Consider the following 20,819-nt stretch of genomic DNA (forward strand, 5'->3'; position numbering starts at 1 on the left):
TATTTACAACACAATAATCATATCTCTTTTTGGAACTTGTGGTGGCTCTGAAAAGAGCCGTTTGTTTTATGCAAAGCACATTTACTTGGAGGTTGTATATTTGGTGACAGCCTTTGTGCCTTCGCTGACAGCGTGTTTGGCCAGCTCTCCAGGTAGAAGAAGGCGGACAGCGGTCTGTACCTCTCGGCTGCTGATCGTGGACTTCTTGTTGTAATTAGCTAGGCGAGAAGCTTCCCCGGCGATGCGCTCGAAGATGTCGTTGACGAAACTGTTCATGATGCTTATGGCACGGCTTGATATACCAGTGTCTGGATGAACCTGCTTCAACACCTTGTAGATGTAGATACCGTAGCTTTCCTTTCTGCGCCTACGTATTTTACCAGCAACCCCGGCTGGGCGACCCCGAGCCTTTCCTGCTTTCTTCGCACCTTTACCACTTGCTTTGGGAGACATGTTTACGCACTAGAGTCAGACACTAGAATGATTGCGGAAGTGTGTGTGTGTGTGTGTGTTTGGTTTGCTCCTTATGCGGAGCTGGGTCATTGCTTTTGCTTGACCCCTGGATTGCTAAATGTTAATTATATTAATTTACTGTTGTGGACGTGGTTTGTAAATGGAGTAGTTTTTTAGTTCCTGATATTGTCTTAGGGTTTGTGAACTTATTATGTTGATTGCTAGATGTTGTTTGTCCGAGACATGGTTTGCTGGTTTTAAGTGTTCAAGGAGATTCTGTCGAAGTTTACTTGTTCTGGGACATTCGGTGAGATCGTGAATGCATTGGCATGTTATGTCTTGGTCGCAGTAGGCGCAGGTTTTGTTCTTATCAAAGACCATTCTGCTGGAATTTGCTTTAACTCTCAGTGAGTTGATAGCAATTTGTGTTCGTCTGGGTAGCGTGTTCAGGGCAGCCGCGGCACCTGTTGTATTTGGCAGTGAAAATCTCCAGTGGACAGCCGTTGACTGAGATGATTGTATTTGGTCTTGCCATCTTTGGTGTGCAATGGCATGGATGGAGGACCTTGCCTGTCGGCGACTTGGTGGTATGATGGAGTCTGTTTGTGATTTGGCGGTACCGGCTTTTGCTGCGGCGTCTGCGTCTTCATTGCCAGGGATACCAATGTGACTGGGGATCCAGTTGATGATGAAGTGTTTGTTACTGTTTTGTAGGTCTGTTTGAATGTCTTTGTTCAGGGCGATGTTGTCTCGATATGGTTTGCGAATGTTGTCAATGGCGCCTTGGCTGTCTGTGTGAATTATAATGTTTGTTTCTGGTTTGCTTTTGGCATCGCGAATTGCTTCTCGAATGGCTGCGAGTTCTGTTTGTACTGTTGAACAGCCATCGGATGCTCTAAAAGATTTTGTAATGTGTGGAGCTACAAAAGCATATCCGCATGTGCCATCTTCGTTGACTGAGCCGTCTGTGTAGTAAACTAGTGGTGGTGTGTTGGTAGATTGTTCTGCTTCTGCGATGCTTTTGTATGCAGCCTCTGACACTTCTTCGGGAGGTGCAGTTGACTTGTTATCATATGGACGGTGTACTCGCATGTCTGCAAGAGGAGGTGACCAGGGGTCAGGAATCTGCGTGGTTTCCGTGACTGGTGGCTGGGCGGCTGTGTTATGGAGGTGCCATGCGTCGGCTGTTTTGTATAGCCATGTGTTGTCGGTGAAAACAACTCTGGACTTGTTTAAGCTTGAAGTAAGTTGTTTGTGAATTGCGTGTTTTGGGTTGCGGCGAACCTTATCAGCGAAGATTGCCTGGCGGGCTTCGTGTCGGAATTGGAGAGGCATGATGTCTGTTTCAAGTTGGCATGTAGCGATACTAGACCAGCGTGGCACACCAAGGATGATACGTATAGCTTGATTCTGAAGTTTTTCGAGTTGTTCGTATGTTGTCTTTGGGGCAAAGGCCACGGCCACACAGCCATAGTCAAGTATGGGGCGCACAGTTGCTTGATAGACTTTTTTGAGGACCTTGGAGTTCGCTCCCCTTGGAGGCCGCTTATTGCTCTCATAGCATTCAGACGGCATCGAACTCTTTTGGTTGTGTGTTTGATGTGACTGGAGAAGTTAAGGTTTCTGTCGATGATGACACCTAGATACTTGTATTCAGAGACCCATTCAATGGCGTCATTGCTCAATTTTAGTTGGGAATCCGGGATGCCTTTTCGGAAGCTCATAGCCTTTGTTTTGGTAGTTGAGAATTTGAGACCTAGTGTATCTGTTACGTTTTTAAGCGAGTTGAGTGTTTTCTGGCAATTGCGTATTGAGTCCTTGGAAGAAACTATAACCAAGTCGTCAGCGTAGGCAAACATGTGTGTCATTGGTGGAAGTTTTGTGTTTCTGAGAATGTCATCAATTAGAAAATTGAAGAGTGTTGGGCTGAGCGGGCTGCCTTGTGGAGTTCCGTTGTGGAATGTTTGGTATTGTGAGTATGCACCTTGGAATTCGACCCTTGCTTGCCTGTTGGTGAGAAAATCACTGCACCACCCAAGAAGTTTTCCTCCAAGACCAGCGTTGATCATAGTTTGGATGATGGCGTCTTTGTTTGCGAGTTCAAATGCTTTTTCGAGATCTAGAAAGACTGCTGTGACTCTGCGGTGTGTTTTTGCGTTCTTTGCACTAGAAACGTGACTGATTAGGGATGCGATTGCGTCTTCTGTGCCAACTCCTTGGCGAAAGCCTAAGAGGTTTGGGTGGAAAGCCCTAGCCGTGCTGTTGATTCGTCGGAGAACCATTGATTCCATGATCTTACAGATGCAGGATAACAGCGAGATTGGCCTAAAGGCGTCTTGTGCTGGTTTTGGTATTGCTGTGATGTTGGCCTTTTTCCAAGTTTCAGGAAGAGTCATTTCATCCCAAGACTGGTTGATTACATGAAGTATGAAGGTCTTCAGTGAATCTGGCGCATGTCTGACCATAGAGAAAGAAACTTGATCTTCTCCAGGGCTGGTGTCTTGTCGGTGTTCAGTTGCGTTGTTGAGTTTATGTAATGTGAAAGGAGTGTCGCACGGATGTTCTTTGTGGATTGCTTCTTCTGTCTGATTGTGCCTAACACCTGCCAGGGCTTGAAGCTTCTGTCGGACATCAACAGGGATGTTGTCTGAACTGGATCGATCGGCAAACGTTTTGCACAGTTCTTCAGCTTTGTTTGTTGGGTCTGGGTGTCGTGATGTTGTTGTTCTTGAGCCATTGACCATTTTGACGCGCTTCCAAAGGTCTTTGGCGTTTGTTTGATTATTAAGTTTTTCTGTCCATTGTATCCATGAATCTGTTTTGGCTTCTAAACATGTTTGACGATGTATGTTTATGGCTTTTGTCAATTCACTTTTGGTGTCTTCAGTAGGTGTTTTCCTATATTGTTTTAGTCTGTAGTTAACCTCATTTTTTGTGATTTTCATGGCGTCGTTTCTGTACCAAGCGTTGTGTGGTTTCTGACCTGTTGTTGTTCTGGGTATTGACTTGATTGCTGCTGTGTTGATTATATTTGTAATGTGATGGCATTTATCCTCAAGTGTTTGATTGTCTGTCGGTGGATGTTGATTTGACATGGTTTCTTCGATAATTGAGTGAAAACTCGACCAGTCAGCTTTGTGCAGTTGCCATCTGGATTTGAAGCATTCCGGAGGCGGTAGTGGTATGTTACGAATGGTTGTCTGGATTGCATTGTGATCACTAACTAGATATGGGTGGATTCCCCACTCACATTTAGCAGCAATGTTATTTGAAGCGATTGTAATGTCGATTCCTGTGCCGGATATGTGTGTTGGTTCGCCTGTGTTTAGTATTGTATGACTTGCTGCTGTTTCAATTTGCTCAAGTAGATTTTCCCTAAAGGGTCTTGGGTCGGGCCCCAGACAAGATGGTGCGCATTAAAGTCACCGCAAAGAATAGATGACTCCCGATCGGCGGTAGCTTGACTTAAGTCAGGTTTCCCGTCTAAACTATATATGTTGTGAACAGTAAATTTGGAAGATTTTAGATGAACGCGGATACTGATATGTTCTGTATTTGGTCCAAAATTGTAATGCGAACTGACATCTTCGTTTGGTAGATCCCGATGGATCCCTGTCCAGATGCCATGACAGTTTTCAGATTTTGGGTGATGATGTATGTCGAAATTTGCGATGTTTAATTTAGAGCGCGAGGCGTTATCCTTATTTGGTTCAAGGCGAGTGTCTTGTAGGCATACGATGTCGAATTTTCCGTCAAAAATTGCATGTTGTATTGTGCTAAGTTTTCCGTTGGCTCCTTGGCAGTTAAAGTGTATAAGGTTGATGTCTCTTACTGTACTTGTCCGAGTTCCTCCTCGAGGAGCTGGATGGTGATGTTGAGGAAGTTCAGTAGTGTCTTTGTTTTTGTGCTGACTTGTTTGTTGTTGAATATCTGTACTAATGACTTGCATGCTGGTAAAATTTGTCTCATTGTCTCGTTGTCGTCTTGTTTGTTGTTGACTGGTGTTGGCTTGACATTGTGTGCTGTTGCTTGCGTGTTCGTTGTTGTCACGGTAACCGGAATGGTGCTCGCTGGTTCTGGTCGTACCGATGTGTTCTGTTGGATTGTTCGTGTTCCGGCTAGAGCTTCTACCCACGCTGGTCGTGATGCCGGTTGTTGTTTGTTTACAGTGGCTGTCTTTGTTGTGGTGGTTATTTGAACTGGTGTTTCCTTGATCGTATTTTTGTTGGCTGACTGTGTCTGTTTTGCTGTTGTTCGAGTTCGTGTTGGTTGTGAACGCTGCGAGACCGGTTTTGGCTTCATTGCTTCTACCCTTTTGCGTCGAATTGGACATGTGGCCGATGCTGCAACGTGTGGTCCGTGACAGTTTGCGCATTTCGGTTGGACTGTTTCTCCGTTCGCTCGTTTCTGGAGACAGACCTTCGTTTCGTGATTGGCTGAGCAAATTCCGCATTTCTGTTGCCTGGTTGTACATTCCCTTGCTAAATGGCCGTACTGCTGGCATCGGTAACATCGGGTAGGAGCTGGGGTCCAAGGGCGGATCGCGAGAGTTCCTAGAAATGTTGTCTTGACTGTGTCTGGTAGTGTCCTGCTTGACCATGTGACGCGCATTGATGTCGTGCTGTATTTCGTACGTGCTTTTTGGTCGTAGGCTGTTAGACGCTCCGCCTTCGTGACCTCTGGAATTATGTCTATTATGTCTTGTTCTGTGATGTGTACTGGTACTCTGCACAGGACTGCTTGACGAGAGTCTTGCAGTCGCTGTAGTTGTATTTGTTTCGTGCCTGGCGCTGTCATGTTCTGAAGTGTAATTGCTGCTGTCGTGTCTTTTGGACGTAAAAGTCGCTGCCCGGTGATCGATCTGAATACTTTGACATTGAGGTTTGGATATGATTTCTCGAAAATTACTAGTGCTAGTGTTTCCGCGTTGACTTGTTCGTTTAGTACTATCTTGTATGTATTCCAATTGGGAGTGTCCATTTCCTGTGTTATCCGTGGTGCTGTACGTTTTAATCGTTTTGCTGGTGTGCTGGTATCGTTGCTGCTGGTGTTGCTTATGTTGCTGAGGTTGAGATCCTTTTCCAGGTGCTCGTTGATCTCTTCCTGTGTCTTCTTGTTACTGTTTCCCATTCGTGTTCGTTTTGCATGACGGGGATGTTAAAAGATTAATTGTTTAGTTGGTCTTACGGTACTTTGATATCTCCTTAGTTTGTTAACCGGTCAAGCCAGTACAACGCCCCTGGAGTAGTTAGTCTTACAGTACTTTAGAAGTCTCCTGTAGTTGCCGCGCGGTCGTATTTATATCGACTCGTATGCAAATTAGGGATCCAAAAAACGGATCCTGCGTAAAGGGCGGCCTATTAATTTCCCGCTTGCCTGTGTGGGGCTGATTCATATAGAACGCTTTCAAACATTTCCCAAGTTATCATTATTATTTAATTAATTTATCACAAATCTATTTTGAAGAAGATACAAAAAAAAAAAAAAAAAAAAAAAAAAAAAAAAAAAAAAAAAAAAGAAAACTGAACGCATGCAAATTTATTAACAAAATTGCCGCAATAAAAAAAAGAAAAGAGTTACATTTTCTCTCTCTCTCTTTTTATTTTAAACCCGTTGTAGTTCCCATAGTGACAAAGAGTGATTTGGTGTGAATTTGGTGTAGATTTGAAGGCAAAGATCAAGGATCAAGGACGTAGGATCAAGATCAAGGATGCGAAGAAATAGCGTTTACATAAAATTGATATTTGCCAGGTTTAATCGAATGATTTGAGAATGCAGGCACATAGAGACAAAACCCCATAACTGTTGAACTTTGCGGACACAACACTGCGCCGAATGCACGGCGCAAGCTGATTGGTCGATTTCCGGGCGAGTGCAATGTGGCAGGATCCGCCCGAAGTGGTATATAAGCAGATCGGCGGATGTGTTTCGCCATTCAGTTTGATCTGACCTAGCAAGCTATACAAATCTGTTAAACATGTCTGGACGTGGTAAAGGAGGAAAAGCAAGATCTAAGGCCAAGAGCCGATCTTCAAGAGCTGGACTGCAGTTTCCAGTCGGTCGTGTACACCGTTTCTTGCGCAAAGGCAACTATGCTGAGCGTGTGGGAGCTGGTGCCCCAGTTTATTTGGCTGCTGTGATGGAGTATCTGGCTGCTGAGATCCTGGAGTTGGCCGGTAATGCTGCCCGAGACAACAAGAAGACAAGAATCAACCCGCGTCACTTACAACTTGCCATCCGCAACGACGAAGAGTTGAACAAGCTACTCAGCGGTGTCACCATCGCACAAGGTGGTGTCCTCCCGAACATCCAGGCTGTACTTCTACCGAAGAAGACCACCAAGGCGAAATAGACTTCTGTCATTTTCCCCATAAACAAACGGCTCTTTTCAGAGCCACCAAAACTCCCAAAAGAGAGATGATTGTGTTGTATACAAGATATAAATAAATATTAAGATAGTAAAAGTAAGGTCTTTAATACTATAAGTAATAACTAGTCTTTATAAATAAATAAACAAACATTACTATTATATTACACGCGTCACAGTATAAAGTTAATTATGCCTATCGGTATTGTGATTTTGTATCTAGTGTTGTTTGAACATGACTGTATCATATAGCAATTTGTGTTCAGTATGAAGAAATCAAGTATTTGCCACATAGTTGTTGTCATTTTATTTAAACTCTCCTTTTTACACATTCAGCGTCCGTCATTTTAGCTACTTACAATATTTTGCAAGACGAATGAAGCTAAACACTTTCATTTCATTTTTCCCCCTGTCCTAATAATTACATATTGTTTACATATTGACTGTCATTCATTTAATCTACGTTTGTTTTCATTACTACAGTGCTTTGACACTTAAAGGACCATTATCTCATTTTGGAAAATGTGGTGGCTCTGAAAAGAGCCGTTTGTTTTTGACACTGCGGTGACACAGGTTTACTTCTTCTTGGGTGCTGTCTTCTTTGTCTTCGTGGCAGTCTTCTTCTTAACAGGTGTTTTCTTTGCTGGCTTCTTTGTCGCTGCTTTCTTCGCTGGCTTTGCAGTCTTCTTTGGTGTGTGACTTTCTTAGCGGCTTTCTTTGTAGACTTCTTCTTCGTTGTCGTCTTCTTGACAGTCTTCTTTGTTGCTGCTGTCTTCTTTGCCTTTGCTGCCTCCTTCTTTGCCTTCAGCTTAGCTGCTTTCTTGACCTTCGCTGCCTCTCTTTTCTCCTTCTTCTTTTCGGCGGCTGCCTTCTTGCGTTGCTGCTGCTTTAGCCTTAATCGCCTTTTCCTTTTCTGCGTCAGCTTTCTTGGTTCCCAGTTTGAAAGAACCACTGGCTCCCTGTCCTTTTACCTGGACCAGGCTGCCCATGGTTACACAAGACTTCAAGGCTTTGTTGATGTGCGAGTTCAGCTTCTCAATGTCGCACTTGTAGTTTGCAGCGATGTATTTCTTGATGGCTGAAACAGACGACCCTTTCTTTTCTTTGCCTGTCGTCTTTGCCTTTGCTGCCTCCTTCTTTGCCTTCAGCTTAGCTGCTTTCTTGACCTTCGCTGCCTCTCTTTTCTCCTTCTTCTTTTCGGCGGCTGCCTTCTTGCGTGCTGCTGCTTTAGCCTTAATCGCCTTTTCCTTTTCTGCGTCAGCTTTCTTGGTTCCCAGTTTGAAAGAACCACTGGCTCCCTGTCCTTTTACCTGGACCAGGCTGCCCTTGGTTACACAAGACTTCAAGGCTTTGTTGATGTGCGAGTTCAGCTTCTCAATGTCGCACTTGTAGTTTGCAGCGATGTATTTCTTGATGGCTGAAACAGACGACCCTTTCTTTTCTTTCAGAGCACCGACGGCGGCGACGACCATGTCAGGACATGGTGGATGAGCACGGGGCTTAGCGACCTTCTTGGTTTTCTGAGCAGTAGCCATGGTTGACGATATGAGTATCTTGCACGTTTTTCAACTAGTGAAACAACAGTAATAAAGTACACGCTTCGTTCGTTTGGTTCGCTCTCGTAGGAGCAGGGTCACTGCTTAAAAAAGCTTGTCCCTCTGGGTGCAAAAATCTGTTCAAAAGAACAGGAACTGGGTAACTTTTGGTCGCTGTATAAGCCGACCCACTCTGGTTGGTCAATCTGAAGTGACGTCTTGAAGACTTGTGTTTCAACGTAGCCCCTGTGGCAGCCATGTAAGGCGCGTATCGGTTTTATACTAGCTCGCACTAGTCCGAGTCGTCGGTTCCCTTATAGCAAACTGCCAAGTCTTGTGAATAGTAAATTATTCCCCAGTCCGTTAACCGGTCAAGCCTGTACAACGAACCATAATGGGATAATGTTACTATTCGGTATAACTTTGGTTCGACCTTATGCTGCTGGAAAGCTCGGGATAGCTTGGGTGCTTCGACACAACAGGTAGGCTCATGTGCAGTGACACGTCGGTATGCACATTCAAACGTCTAGCTGTCGCCGCCCTCGTCACTATCCTTAACCTTCTTAGCGCAATAGGTCTTGCCTCTATTGTACCTTCACGTGCTCGTACCGTAGTCACTTCCCGACATCCCCTCACGACGAGTCGGTGACTGATCTGATGATTTGGATTCAAAAAAGTACACGCTGTTGCGATGCGACTTCTATATCATCATTGCGGACGTGCGTGAAATCGCCGGATCCGTGATCTCGTGCAGCGCCATTTTTGGTTCATTTCCCCACAAGCTGTGCTTGATGTCAAGCCAAAAAATGCAATTTCTACACAAATAAACCTTTCAGATTACTTTCAAATGACGGATACGTTTAGAGATAAATGTGCACAATCTTATTTTACACTTTGCGACTATGCATCGGTTTATTTTCGCTAATGACAGAACGGATTGGTCGTGCATGTATTAAAATAACACCTATGTGACCCAACATTTTTATGATGTTTGCCCTGTCAAACAAAACTGTTACATACTCCCTTCACCATAATAAAAAACACGAGTTTATTCAACCAGAGGAACTTTAAATTGTTTTCAAATCCATGCGCTATGCTGCATTTAGAGTTCCCCAAGGAGATGGTATAAAACACAACATGTATCTCCCCATCATCCCATCCGACAACTATTCTAGTATGGAACTTTTGATTTTATAAGCACAACATTGACATGTGTGTACTTTCAGAAATGTAATAGGCCTAGTATAATAAGTGATTTTTCAAATTCCATGCCGTCTTACCGCCATGTTCTACCATATTGCTATATTTATCTGTATTATTCGTTTATTTGTTTACTTGATTTTCTATTTACTCTATTTTCTATTTTTCTTTTACTTTATGTCTATTACTTTACTAACACATTGTCATCTCTCTTTTTTGAAGTTGTGGTGGCTCTGAAAAGAGCCGTTTGAATTTTGAAGAGTTTTTCCGCTTATGCGCGCTCTCCACGGATGCGGCGTGCCAGCTGGATGTCTTTCGGCATGATGGTCACACGCTTGGCATGGATTGCACACAGGTTGGTATCTTCAAAGAGGCCAACCAAGTATGCTTCGCTTGCCTCCTGCAGGGCCATGACGGCAGAACTCTGGAAGCGCAGCTCCGTCTTGAAGTCTTGGGCGATTTCACGGACCAGCCGCTGGAACGGTAGCTTGCGGATGAGGAGCTCGGTGCTCTTCTGGTAGCGACGGATCTCACGAAGCGCCACTGTACCTGGCCTGTAACGATGTGGTTTCTTCACACCGCCGGTTGCTGGTGCTGATTTGCGAGCTGCCTTGGTGGCAAGCTGCTTGCGTGGAGCCTTTCCTCCAGTAGATTTACGTGCGGTTTGCTTTGTACGAGCCATGATTTCGTTTCAACGTATCAATGAATATTGAATAAAGTTCAGCGTAAACGAGACCCTTTATATACCGGTCGGTTTCCGGGCGAAGAGTTTGCACCTCTTCGGTCATTGGTGGGTTCACCGCGGTTCCTGATTGGACGACAGAATCGATCATCTGATTGGACAACGAGCCGCGCAGCATGCATGCACGATAGATTTGGCATTGCTATTTTATATTTTCAATAAACATGGCAGATATTTAGGCACAATTCAATATTCATGACAGACAGAAATTAGCAAAGTTTACATTACACCGACTTTGTGTCAACATTATTGTAAACATGATAAGTACTCAAATTTGTAAAAACAATTCATCAAAGTCGCCATCTATCATATGTTCATTTCATAATTATATAACAGCCAGCACTTTATTTTTTATTAAAGAATATAATGTGCAGCAAATATAAGGATAACACAACTAGCTTATTATTTTGTCGGTTTCTGTTTCTTATCTTATGTTCAATTATTACTCTGTATTCAGTTAACTATCTATCTATCTATTTATTAACGAATTCATTTATTTATATATTTACTTAGTTAATAAGACACAATTTCATTTCTCTTTTTGGAAGTAATGGTGGCTCTGAAAAGAGCCGTTTGTTTTTAGGGAAGCGGTAGTTTATTGAGTTTAACCGCCGAATCCGTACAAGGTACGCCCTTGGCGTTTCAGAGCGTAGACGACGTCCATTGCTGTGACCGTCTTTCTCTTGGCATGCTCGCAATATGTAACTGCATCACGGATGACATTCTCGAGGAAGACTTTCAACACACCACGGGTCTCTTCATAGATAAGACCAGAGATACGTTTCACACCACCTCGACGGGCCAAACGGCGGATAGCTGGTTTGGTGATACCCTGGATGTTATCACGCAAGACCTTGCGATGACGTTTGGCGCCACCTTTTCCAAGTCCCTTTCCTCCTTTACCACGGCCAGACATTGTTATCGGTTGTTTGTGCTTGTTTGCTGATCAAGAACAGAATGAACTTCCGACTGCACCTCGCGCTTCATAAACCAAGCTATTGCGGACGTGAGTGAAAAACTTCACCTGTCGTAGAGGGCGAGTCGCATAGGGCGAAACCCGATCTCAAGTGTGTCTTCGTAATATGTCCACTGAATTATAAACGAAACGAGAATTAATACTAACAGTAATACAAGTAATGCTAATGATAGATAAAAAAAGAAAAAGAAGAAGAAGAAGAAGAAGAAGAAGAAGAAGAAAAAAAAAAAAAAATCGTCGCAGATAAATTAAATTATGACATTTGGTTTGGCTTGTTCTTCGACTTACTTGCGTCTTATATACTAAGTACGCACTTTTTCATGCTCTACATACATTGAATGATATTAACACTTACTAACAACTTGTAAAGAGCAGCGCCTACCCAAACTGAGGTGTTTCATACCCATCTTAATGTCAGATTTTGTGTCACCAACGATGTGCAATTAATTCTTTCACATATTTCACTCTATTCATCAAATTCATCTTCCAGTGTTTAAACGTTACACAATCTTTATATCAATAATATGTTTGTATTGGTCTACTGATTTTATATAGTTTTATTGAATATTTGAACTAGTTTTATTGAATAAAAGCAATGAAAGTCTTAACATATTTACAACACAATAATCATATCTCTTTTTGGAACTTGTGGTGGCTCTGAAAAGAGCCGTTTGTTTTATGCAAAGCACATTTACTTGGAGGTTGTATATTTGGTGACAGCCTTTGTGCCTTCGCTGACAGCGTGTTTGGCCAGCTCTCCAGGTAGAAGAAGGCGGACAGCGGTCTGTACCTCTCGGCTGCTGATCGTGGACTTCTTGTTGTAATTAGCTAGGCGAGAAGCTTCCCCGGCGATGCGCTCGAAGATGTCGTTGACGAAACTGTTCATGATGCTCATGGCACGGCTTGATATACCAGTGTCTGGATGAACCTGCTTCAACACCTTGTAGATGTAGATACCGTAGCTTTCCTTTCTGCGCCTACGTCTTTTACCAGCAACCCCGGCTGGGCGACCCCGAGCCTTTCCTGCTTTCTTCGCACCTTTACCACTTGCTTTGGGAGACATGTTTACGCACTAGAGTCAGACACTAGAATGATTGCGGAAGTTAGTTAGTTAGGTTCGCTCTCGTAGGAGCAGGGTCACTGCTTAAAAAAGCTTGTCCCTCTGGGTGCAAAAATCTGTTCAAAAGAACAGGAACTGGGTAACTTTTGGTCGCTGTATAAGCCGACCCACTCTGGTGAAGTGACTTCTTGAAGACTTGTGTTTCAGCGTAGCCCCTGTGACAGCCATGTAAGGCGCGTATCGGTTTTATACTAGCTCGCACTAGTCCGAGTCGTCGGTTCCCTTATAGCAAACTGCCAAGTCTTGTGAATAGTAAATTATTCCCCCAGTCCGTTAACCGGTCAAGCCAGTACAACGAACCATAATGGGATAATGTTACTATTCGGTATAACTTTGGTTCGACCTTATGCTGCTGGAAAGCTCGGAATAGCTTGGGTGCTTCGACACAACAGGTAGGCTCATGTGCAGTGACACGTCGGTATGCACATTCAAACGTCTAGCTGTCGCCGCCCTCGTCACTATCCTTAACCTTCTTAGCGCAATAGGTCTTGCCTCTATTGTACCTTCACGTGCTCGTACCGTAGTCACTTCCCGACATCCCCTCACGACGAGTCGGTGTATTGATTGAATGATTCGGAAGTTGCCGCGCGGTCGTATTTATATCGACTCGTATGCAAATTAGGGATCCAAAAACGGATCCTGCGTAAAGGGCGGCCTATTAATTTCCCGCTTGCCTGTGTGGGGCTGATTCATATAGAACGCTTTCAAACATTTCCCAAGTTATCATTATTATTTAATTAATTTATCACAAATCTATTTTGAAGAAGATACAAAAAAAAAAAAAAAAAGGAAAAAAAAAAAAAAAAAAAAAAAAAAAGAAAACTGAACGCATGCAAATTTATTAACAAAATTGCCGCAATAAAAAAAAAAAAAATACAACAAGAAAAATAAAAAAATAAAAGAGACACATTTTCTCTCTCTCTCTTTTATTTTAAACCCGTTGTAGTTCCCATAGTGACAAAGAGTGATTTGGTGTGAATTTGGTGTAGATTTGAAGGCAAAGATCAAGGATCAAGGACGTAGGATCAAGATCAAGGATGCGAAGAAATAGCGTTTACATAAAATTGATATTTGCCAGGTTTAATCGAATGATTTGAGAATGCAGGCACATAGAGACAAAACCCCATAACTGTTGAACTTTGCGGACACAACACTGCGCCGAATGCACGGCGCAAGCTGATTGGTCGATTTCCGGGCGAGTGCAATGTGGCAGGATCCGCCCGAAGTGGTATATAAGCAGATCGGCGGATGTGTTTCGCCATTCAGTTTGATCTGACCTAGCAAGCTATACAAATCTGTTAAACATGTCTGGACGTGGTAAAGGAGGAAAAGCAAGATCTAAGGCCAAGAGCCGATCTTCAAGAGCTGGACTGCAGTTTCCAGTCGGTCGTGTACACCGTTTCTTGCGCAAAGGCAACTATGCTGAGCGTGTGGGAGCTGGTGCCCCAGTTTATTTGGCTGCTGTGATGGAGTATCTGGCTGCTGAGATCCTGGAGTTGGCCGGTAATGCTGCCCGAGACAACAAGAAGACAAGAATCAACCCGCGTCACTTACAACTTGCCATCCGCAACGACGAAGAGTTGAACAAGCTACTCAGCGGTGTCACCATCGCACAAGGTGGTGTCCTCCCGAACATCCAGGCTGTACTTCTACCGAAGAAGACCACCAAGGCGAAATAGACTTCTGTCATTTTCCCCATAAACAAACGGCTCTTTTCAGAGCCACCAAAACTCCCAAAAAGAGAGATGATTGTGTTGTATACAAGATATAAATAAATATTAAGATAGTAAAAGTAAGGTCTTTAATACTATAAGTAATAACTAGTCTTTATAAATAAATAAACAAACATTACTATTATATTACACGCGTCACAGTATAAAGTTAATAATGCCTATCGGTATTGTGATTTTGTATCTAGTGTTGTTTGAACATGACTGTATCATATAGCAATTTGTGTTCAGTATGAAGAAATCAAGTATTTGCCACATAGTTGTTGTCATTTTATTTAAACTCTCCTTTTTACACATTCAGCGTCCGTCATTTTAGCTACTTACAATATTTTGCAAGACGAATGAAGCTAAACACTTTCATTTCATTTTTTCCCCCTGTCCTAATAATTACATATTGTTTACATATTGACTGTCATTCATTTAATCTACGTTTGTTTTTATTACTACAGTGCTTTGACACTTAAAGGACCATTATCTCATTTTGGAAAATGTGGTGGCTCTGAAAAGAGCCGTTTGTTTTTGACACTGCGGTGACACAGGTTTACTTCTTCTTGGGTGCTGTCTTCTTTGTCTTCGTGGCAGTCTTCTTCTTAACAGGTGTTTTCTTTGCTGGCTTCTTTGTCGCTGTTTTCTTCGCTGGCTTTGCAGTCTTCTTTGGTGTGACTTTCTTAGCGGCTTTCTTTGTAGACTTCTTCTTCGTTGTCGTCTTCTTGACAGTCTTCTTTGTTGCTGCTGTCTTCTTTGCCTTTGCTGCCTCCTTCTTTGCCTTCAGCTTAGCTGCTTTCTTGACCTTCGCTGCCTCTCTTTTCTCCTTCTTCTTTTCGGCGGCTGCCTTCTTGCGTGCTGCTGCTTTAGCCTTAATCGCCTTTTCCTTTTCTGCGTCAGCTTTCTTGGTTCCCAGTTTGAAAGAACCACTGGCTCCCTGTCCTTTTACCTGGACCAGGCTGCCCTTGGTTACACAAGACTTCAAGGCTTTGTTGATGTGCGAGTTCAGCTTCTCAATGTCGCACTTGTAGTTTGCAGCGATGTATTTCTTGATGGCTGAAACAGACGACCCTTTCTTTTCTTTCAGAGCACCGACGGCGGCGACGACCATGTCAGGACATGGTGGATGAGCACGGGGCTTAGCGACCTTCTTGGTTTTCTGAGCAGTAGCCATGGTTGACGATATGAGTATCTTGCACGTTTTCAACTAGTGAAACAACAGTAATAAAGTACACGCTGTTGCGATGCGACTTCTATATCATCATTGCGGACGTGCGTGAAATCGCCGGATTCGTGATCTCGTGCAGCGCCATTTTTGGTGCATTTCCCCACAAGCTGTGCTTGAAAAAAAAAAAAAAATGCAATTTCTACACAAATAAACCTTTCAGATTACTTTCAAATGACGGATACGTTTAGAGATAAATGTGCACAATCTTATTTTACACTTTGCGACTATGCATCGGTTTATTTTCGCTAATGACAGAACGGATTGGTCGTGCATGTATTAAAATAACACCTATGTGACCCAACATTTTTATGATGTTTGCCCTGTCAAACAAAACTGTTACATACTCCCTTCACCATAATAAAAAACACGAGTTTATTCAACCAGAGGAACTTTAAATTGTTTTCAAATCCATGCGCTATGCTGCATTTAGAGTTCCCAAAGGAGATGGTATAAAACACAACATGTATCTCCCCATCATCCCATCCGACAACTATTCTAGTATGGAACTTTTGATTTTATAAGCACAACATTGACATGTGTGTACTTTCAGAAATGTAATAGGCCTAGTATAATAAGTGATTTTTCAAATTCCATGCCGTCTTACCGCCATGTTCTACCATATTGCTATATTTATCTGTATTATTCGTTTATTTGTTTACTTGATTTTCTATTTACTCTATTTTTCTATTTACTTTATGTCTATTACTTTACTAACACATTGTCATCTCTCTTTTTTGAAGTTGTGGTGGCTCTGAAAAGAGCCGTTTGAATTTTGAAGAGTTTTTCCGCTTATGCGCGCTCTCCACGGATGCGGCGTGCCAGCTGGATGTCTTTCGGCATGATGGTCACACGCTTGGCATGGATTGCACACAGGTTGGTATCTTCAAAGAGGCCAACCAAGTATGCTTCGCTTGCCTCCTGCAGGGCCATGACGGCAGAACTCTGGAAGCGCAGCTCCGTCTTGAAGTCTTGGGCGATTTCACGGACCAGCCGCTGGAACGGTAGCTTGCGGATGAGGAGCTCGGTGCTCTTCTGGTAGCGACGGATCTCACGAAGCGCCACTGTACCTGGCCTGTAACGATGTGGTTTCTTCACACCGCCGGTTGCTGGTGCTGATTTGCGAGCTGCCTTGGTGGCAAGCTGCTTGCGTGGAGCCTTTCCTCCAGTAGATTTACGTGCGGTTTGCTTTGTACGAGCCATGATTTCGTTTCAACGTATCAATGAATATTGAATAAAGTTCAGCGTAAACGAGACCCTTTATATACCGGTCGGTTTCCGGGCGAAGAGTTTGCACCTCTTCGGTCATTGGTGGGTTCACCGCGGTTCCTGATTGGACGACAGAATCGATCATCTGATTGGACAACGAGCCGCGCAGCATGCATGCACGATAGATTTGGCATTGCTATTTTATATTTTCAATAAACATGGCAGATATTTAGGCACAATTCAATATTCATGACAGAAATTAGCAAAGTTTACACCGACTTTGTGTCAACATTATTGTAAACATGATAAGTACTCAAATTTGTAAAACAATTCATCAAAGTCGCCATCTATCATATGTTCATTTCATAATTATATAACAGCCAGCACTTTATTTTTTATTAAAGAATATAATGTGCAGCAAATATAAGGATAACACAACTAGCTTATTATTTTGTCGGTTTCTGTTTCTTATCTTATGTTATGTTCAATTATTACTCTGTATTCAGTTAACTATCTATCTATCTATTTATTAACGAATTCATTTATTTATATATTTACTTAGTTAATAAGACACAATTTCATTTCTCTTTTTGGAAGTAATGGTGGCTCTGAAAAGAGCCGTTTGTTTTTAGGGAAGCGGTAGTTTCTTGAGTTTAACCGCCGAATCCGTACAAGGTACGCCCTTGGCGTTTCAGAGCGTAGACGACGTCCATTGCTGTGACCGTCTTTCTCTTGGCATGCTCGCAATATGTAACTGCATCACGGATGACATTCTCGAGGAAGACTTTCAACACACCACGGGTCTCTTCATAGATAAGACCAGAGATACGTTTCACACCACCTCGACGGGCCAAACGGCGGATAGCTGGTTTGGTGATACCCTGGATGTTATCACGCAAGACCTTGCGATGACGTTTGGCGCCACCTTTTCCAAGTCCCTTTCCTCCTTTACCACGGCCAGACATTGTTATCGGTTGTTTGTGCTTGCTGTTTGCTGATCAAGAACAGAATGAACTTCCGACTGCACCTCGCGCTTCATAAACCAAGCTATTGCGGACGTGAGTGAAAAACTTCACCTGTCGTAGAGGGCGAGTCGCAGAGGGCGAAACCCGATCTCAAGTGTGTCTTCGTAATATGTCCACTGAATTATAAACGAAACGAGAATTAATACTAACAGTAATACAAGTAATGCTAATGATAGATAAAAAAAGAAAAAGAAGAAGAAGAAGAAGAAGAAAAAAAAAAAATCGTCGCAGATAAATTAAATTATGACATTTGGTTTGGCTTGTTCTTCGACTTACTTGCGTCTTATATACTAAGTACGCACTTTTTCATGCTCTACATACATTGAATGATATTAACACTTACTAACAACTTGTAAAGAGCAGCGCCTACCCAAACTGAGGTGTTTCATACCCATCTTAATGTCAGATTTTGTGTCACCAACGATGTGCAATTAATTCTTTCACATATTTCACTCTATTCATCAAATTCATCTTCCAGTGTTTAAACGTTACACAATCTTTATATCAATAATATGTTTGTATTGGTCTACTGATTTTATATAGTTTTATTGAATATTTGAACTAGTTTTATTGAATAAAAGCAATGAAAGTCTTAACATATTTACAACACAATAATCATATCTCTTTTTGGAACTTGTGGTGGCTCTGAAAAGAGCCGTTTGTTTTATGCAAAGCACATTTACTTGGAGGTTGTATATTTGGTGACAGCCTTTGTGCCTTCGCTGACAGCGTGTTTGGCCAGCTCTCCAGGTAGAAGAAGGCGGACAGCGGTCTGTACCTCTCGGCTGCTGATCGTGGACTTCTTGTTGTAATTAGCTAGGCGAGAAGCTTCCCCGGCGATGCGCTCGAAGATGTCGTTGACGAAACTGTTCATGATGCTCATGGCACGGCTTGATATACCAGTGTCTGGATGAACCTGCTTCAACACCTTGTAGATGTAGATACCGTAGCTTTCCTTTCTGCGCCTACGTCTTTTACCAGCAACCCCGGCTGGGCGACCCCGAGCCTTTCCTGCTTTCTTCGCACCTTTACCACTTGCTTTGGGAGACATGTTTACGCACTAGAGTCAGACACTAGAATGATTGCGGAAGTGTGTGTGTGTGTGTTTGGTTTGCTCCTTATGCGGAGCTGGGTCATTGCTTTTGCTTGACCCCTGGATTGCTAAATGTTAATTATATTAATTTACTGTTGTGGACGTGGTTTGTAAATGGAGTAGTTTTTTAGTTCCTGATATTGTCTTAGGGTTTGTGAACTTAGTATGTTGATTGCTAGATGTTGTTTGTCCGAGACATGGTTTGCTGGTTTTAAGTGTTCAAGGAGATTCTGTCGAAGTTTACTTGTTCTGGGACATTCGGTGAGATCGTGAATGCACTGGCATGTTATGTCTTGGTCGCAGTAGGCGCAGGTTTTGTTCTTATCAAAGACCATTCTGCTGGAATTGGCTTTAACTCTCAGTGAGTTGATAGCAATTTGTGTTCGTCTGGGTAGCGTGTTCAGGGCAGCCGTGGCACCTGTTGTATTTGGCAGTGAAAATCTCCAGTGGACAGCCGTTGACTGAGATGATTGTATTTGGTCTTGCCATCTTTGGTGTGCTATGGCATGGATGGAGGACCTTGCCTGTCGGCGACTTGGTGGTATGATGGAGTCTGTTTGTGATTTGGCGGTACCGGCTTTTGCTGCGGCGTCTGCGTCTTCATTGCCAGGGATACCAATGTGACTGGGGATCCAGTTGATGATGAAGTTTTTGTTACTGTTTTGTAGGTCTGTTTGAATGTCTTTGTTCAGGGCGATGTTGTCTCGATATGGTTTGCGAATGTTGTCAATGGCGCCTTGGCTGTCTGTGTGAATTATAATGTTTGTTTCTGGTTTGCTTTTGGCATCGCGAATTGCTTCTCGAATGGCTGCGAGTTCTGTTTGTACTGTTGAACAGCCATCAGATGCTCTAAAAGATTTTGTAATGTGTGGAGCTACAAGAGCATATCCGCATGTGCCATCTTCGTTGACTGAGCCGTCTGTGTAGTAAACTAGTGGTGGTGTGTTGGTAGATTGTTCTGCGTCTGCGATGCTTTTGTATGCGGCCTCTGACACTTCTTCGGGAGGTGCAGTTGACTTGTTATCATATGGACGGTGTACTCGTATGTCTGCAAGAGGAGGTGACCAGGGGTCAGGAATATGCGTGGTTTCCGTGACTGGTGGCTGGGCGGCTGTGTTATGGAGGTGCCATGCGTCGGCTGTTTTGTATAGCCATGTGTTGTCGGTGAAAACTTCTCTGGACTTGTTTAAGCTTGAAGTAAGTTGTTTGTGAATTGCGTGTTTTGGGTTGCGGCGAACCTTATCAGCGAAGATTGCCTGGCGGGCTTCGTGTCGGAATTGGAGAGGCATGATGTCTGTTTCAAGTTGGCATGTAGCGATACTAGACCAGCGTGGCACACCAAGGATGATACGTATAGCTTGATTCTGAAGTTTTTCGAGTTGTTCGTATGTTGTCTTTGGGGCAAAGGCCACGGCCACACAGCCATAGTCAAGTATGGGGCGCACAGTTGCTTGATAGACTTTTTTGAGGACCTTGGAGTTCGCTGCCCCTTGGAGGCCGCTTATTGCTCTCATAGCATTCAGACGGCATCGAACTCTTTTGGCTGTGTGTTTGATGTGACTGGAGAAGTTAAGGTTTCTGTCGATGATGACACCTAGATACTTGTATTCAGAGACCCATTCAATGGCTTCATTGCTCAATTTTAGTTGGGAGTCCGGGATGCCTTTTCGGAAGCTCATAGCCTTTGTTTTGGTAGTTGAGAATTTGAGACCTAGTGTATCTGTTACGTTCTTAAGCGAGTTGAGTGTTTTCTGGCAATTGTGTATTGAGTCCTTGGAAGAAACTATAACCAAGTCGTCAGCGTAGGCAAACATGTGTGTCATTGGTGGAAGTTTTGTGTTTCTGAGAATGTCATCAATTAGAAAATTGAAGAGTGTTGGGCTGAGCGGGCTGTCTTGTGGAGTTCCGTTGTGGAATGTTTGGTATTGTGAGTATGCACCTTGGAATTCGACCCTTGCTTGCCTGTTGGTGAGAAAATCACTGCACCACCCAAGAAGTTTTCCTCCAAGACCAGCGTTGATCATAGTTTGGATAATGGCGTCTTTGTTTGCGAGTTCAAATGCTTTTTCGAGATCTAGAAAGACTGCTGTGACTTTGCGGTGTGTTTTTGCGTTCTTTGCACTAGAAACGTGACTGATTAGGGATGCGATTGCGTCTTC

At 43.2% G+C, this 20,819-nt stretch overlaps 12 protein-coding genes across 12 annotated transcripts; 2 read left to right on the forward strand and 10 right to left on the reverse strand.

The window, feature by feature from the left end:
• Positions 1–70: 70 nt before the first annotated feature.
• Positions 71–1,128, reverse strand: LOC140162211 (late histone H2B.2.1-like). The gene has a single exon (XM_072185468.1). It carries the CDS (start codon positions 451–453, stop codon positions 82–84), a length of 372 nt encoding a protein of 123 aa, XP_072041569.1. The 5' UTR covers positions 454–1,128; the 3' UTR covers positions 71–81.
• LOC140161877 (uncharacterized) lies at positions 589–1,545 on the reverse strand. The gene has a single exon (XM_072185172.1). It carries the CDS (start codon positions 1,543–1,545, stop codon positions 589–591), a length of 957 nt encoding a protein of 318 aa, XP_072041273.1.
• A 4,535-nt stretch (positions 1,546–6,080) lies between these two features.
• Positions 6,081–6,857, forward strand: LOC140162212 (histone H2A-like). The gene has a single exon (XM_072185469.1). It carries the CDS (start codon positions 6,431–6,433, stop codon positions 6,803–6,805), a length of 375 nt encoding a protein of 124 aa, XP_072041570.1. The 5' UTR covers positions 6,081–6,430; the 3' UTR covers positions 6,806–6,857.
• A 772-nt stretch (positions 6,858–7,629) lies between these two features.
• LOC140161878 (uncharacterized) lies at positions 7,630–8,397 on the reverse strand. Its single transcript, XM_072185173.1, has one exon. The coding sequence runs from the start codon at positions 8,353–8,355 to the stop codon at positions 7,630–7,632; it is 726 nt and encodes a 241-aa protein (XP_072041274.1). The 5' UTR covers positions 8,356–8,397.
• A 1,336-nt stretch (positions 8,398–9,733) lies between these two features.
• Positions 9,734–10,392, reverse strand: LOC140162213 (histone H3, embryonic). Its single transcript, XM_072185470.1, has one exon. The coding sequence runs from the start codon at positions 10,235–10,237 to the stop codon at positions 9,827–9,829; it is 411 nt and encodes a 136-aa protein (XP_072041571.1). The 5' UTR covers positions 10,238–10,392; the 3' UTR covers positions 9,734–9,826.
• A 402-nt stretch (positions 10,393–10,794) lies between these two features.
• Positions 10,795–11,289, reverse strand: LOC140162214 (histone H4). Its single transcript, XM_072185472.1, has one exon. The coding sequence runs from the start codon at positions 11,211–11,213 to the stop codon at positions 10,902–10,904; it is 312 nt and encodes a 103-aa protein (XP_072041573.1). The 5' UTR covers positions 11,214–11,289; the 3' UTR covers positions 10,795–10,901.
• A 664-nt stretch (positions 11,290–11,953) lies between these two features.
• On the reverse strand, positions 11,954–12,912 carry LOC140162215 (late histone H2B.2.1-like). The gene has a single exon (XM_072185473.1). It carries the CDS (start codon positions 12,334–12,336, stop codon positions 11,965–11,967), a length of 372 nt encoding a protein of 123 aa, XP_072041574.1. The 5' UTR covers positions 12,337–12,912; the 3' UTR covers positions 11,954–11,964.
• A 410-nt stretch (positions 12,913–13,322) lies between these two features.
• On the forward strand, positions 13,323–14,391 carry LOC140162216 (histone H2A-like). The gene has a single exon (XM_072185474.1). The coding sequence runs from the start codon at positions 13,698–13,700 to the stop codon at positions 14,070–14,072; it is 375 nt and encodes a 124-aa protein (XP_072041575.1). The 5' UTR covers positions 13,323–13,697; the 3' UTR covers positions 14,073–14,391.
• Positions 14,392–14,516: 125 nt separating this feature from the next.
• On the reverse strand, positions 14,517–15,306 carry LOC140162217 (uncharacterized). The gene has a single exon (XM_072185475.1). It carries the CDS (start codon positions 15,280–15,282, stop codon positions 14,665–14,667), a length of 618 nt encoding a protein of 205 aa, XP_072041576.1. The 5' UTR covers positions 15,283–15,306; the 3' UTR covers positions 14,517–14,664.
• Positions 15,307–15,658: 352 nt separating this feature from the next.
• On the reverse strand, positions 15,659–16,690 carry LOC140162219 (histone H3, embryonic). Its single transcript, XM_072185476.1, has one exon. It carries the CDS (start codon positions 16,534–16,536, stop codon positions 16,126–16,128), a length of 411 nt encoding a protein of 136 aa, XP_072041577.1. The 5' UTR covers positions 16,537–16,690; the 3' UTR covers positions 15,659–16,125.
• A 165-nt stretch (positions 16,691–16,855) lies between these two features.
• LOC140162220 (histone H4) lies at positions 16,856–17,507 on the reverse strand. The gene has a single exon (XM_072185477.1). It carries the CDS (start codon positions 17,505–17,507, stop codon positions 17,196–17,198), a length of 312 nt encoding a protein of 103 aa, XP_072041578.1. The 3' UTR covers positions 16,856–17,195.
• A 728-nt stretch (positions 17,508–18,235) lies between these two features.
• On the reverse strand, positions 18,236–18,664 carry LOC140162221 (late histone H2B.2.1-like). The gene has a single exon (XM_072185478.1). It carries the CDS (start codon positions 18,616–18,618, stop codon positions 18,247–18,249), a length of 372 nt encoding a protein of 123 aa, XP_072041579.1. The 5' UTR covers positions 18,619–18,664; the 3' UTR covers positions 18,236–18,246.
• Positions 18,665–20,819: the final 2,155 nt, after the last annotated feature.

This window comes from Amphiura filiformis, chromosome 10 (genome assembly GCF_039555335.1).
Source record: "Amphiura filiformis chromosome 10, Afil_fr2py, whole genome shotgun sequence".
Lineage (NCBI taxonomy): Eukaryota > Metazoa > Echinodermata > Ophiuroidea > Amphilepidida > Amphiuridae > Amphiura > Amphiura filiformis.

Excerpts from the sequence above, each read along its gene's own strand:
- LOC140162211 (XM_072185468.1), bottom strand. The coding sequence starts at position 453 with ATGTCTCCCAAAGCAAGTGGTAAAGGTGCGAAGAAAGCAGGAAAGGCT.
- LOC140161877 (XM_072185172.1), bottom strand. The coding sequence starts at position 1,545 with ATGCGAGTACACCGTCCATATGATAACAAGTCAACTGCACCTCCCGAA.
- LOC140162212 (XM_072185469.1), top strand. The coding sequence starts at position 6,431 with ATGTCTGGACGTGGTAAAGGAGGAAAAGCAAGATCTAAGGCCAAGAGC.
- LOC140161878 (XM_072185173.1), bottom strand. The coding sequence starts at position 8,355 with ATGGCTACTGCTCAGAAAACCAAGAAGGTCGCTAAGCCCCGTGCTCAT.
- LOC140162213 (XM_072185470.1), bottom strand. The coding sequence starts at position 10,237 with ATGGCTCGTACAAAGCAAACCGCACGTAAATCTACTGGAGGAAAGGCT.
- LOC140162214 (XM_072185472.1), bottom strand. The coding sequence starts at position 11,213 with ATGTCTGGCCGTGGTAAAGGAGGAAAGGGACTTGGAAAAGGTGGCGCC.
- LOC140162215 (XM_072185473.1), bottom strand. The coding sequence starts at position 12,336 with ATGTCTCCCAAAGCAAGTGGTAAAGGTGCGAAGAAAGCAGGAAAGGCT.
- LOC140162216 (XM_072185474.1), top strand. The coding sequence starts at position 13,698 with ATGTCTGGACGTGGTAAAGGAGGAAAAGCAAGATCTAAGGCCAAGAGC.
- LOC140162217 (XM_072185475.1), bottom strand. The coding sequence starts at position 15,282 with ATGGCTACTGCTCAGAAAACCAAGAAGGTCGCTAAGCCCCGTGCTCAT.
- LOC140162219 (XM_072185476.1), bottom strand. The coding sequence starts at position 16,536 with ATGGCTCGTACAAAGCAAACCGCACGTAAATCTACTGGAGGAAAGGCT.
- LOC140162220 (XM_072185477.1), bottom strand. The coding sequence starts at position 17,507 with ATGTCTGGCCGTGGTAAAGGAGGAAAGGGACTTGGAAAAGGTGGCGCC.
- LOC140162221 (XM_072185478.1), bottom strand. The coding sequence starts at position 18,618 with ATGTCTCCCAAAGCAAGTGGTAAAGGTGCGAAGAAAGCAGGAAAGGCT.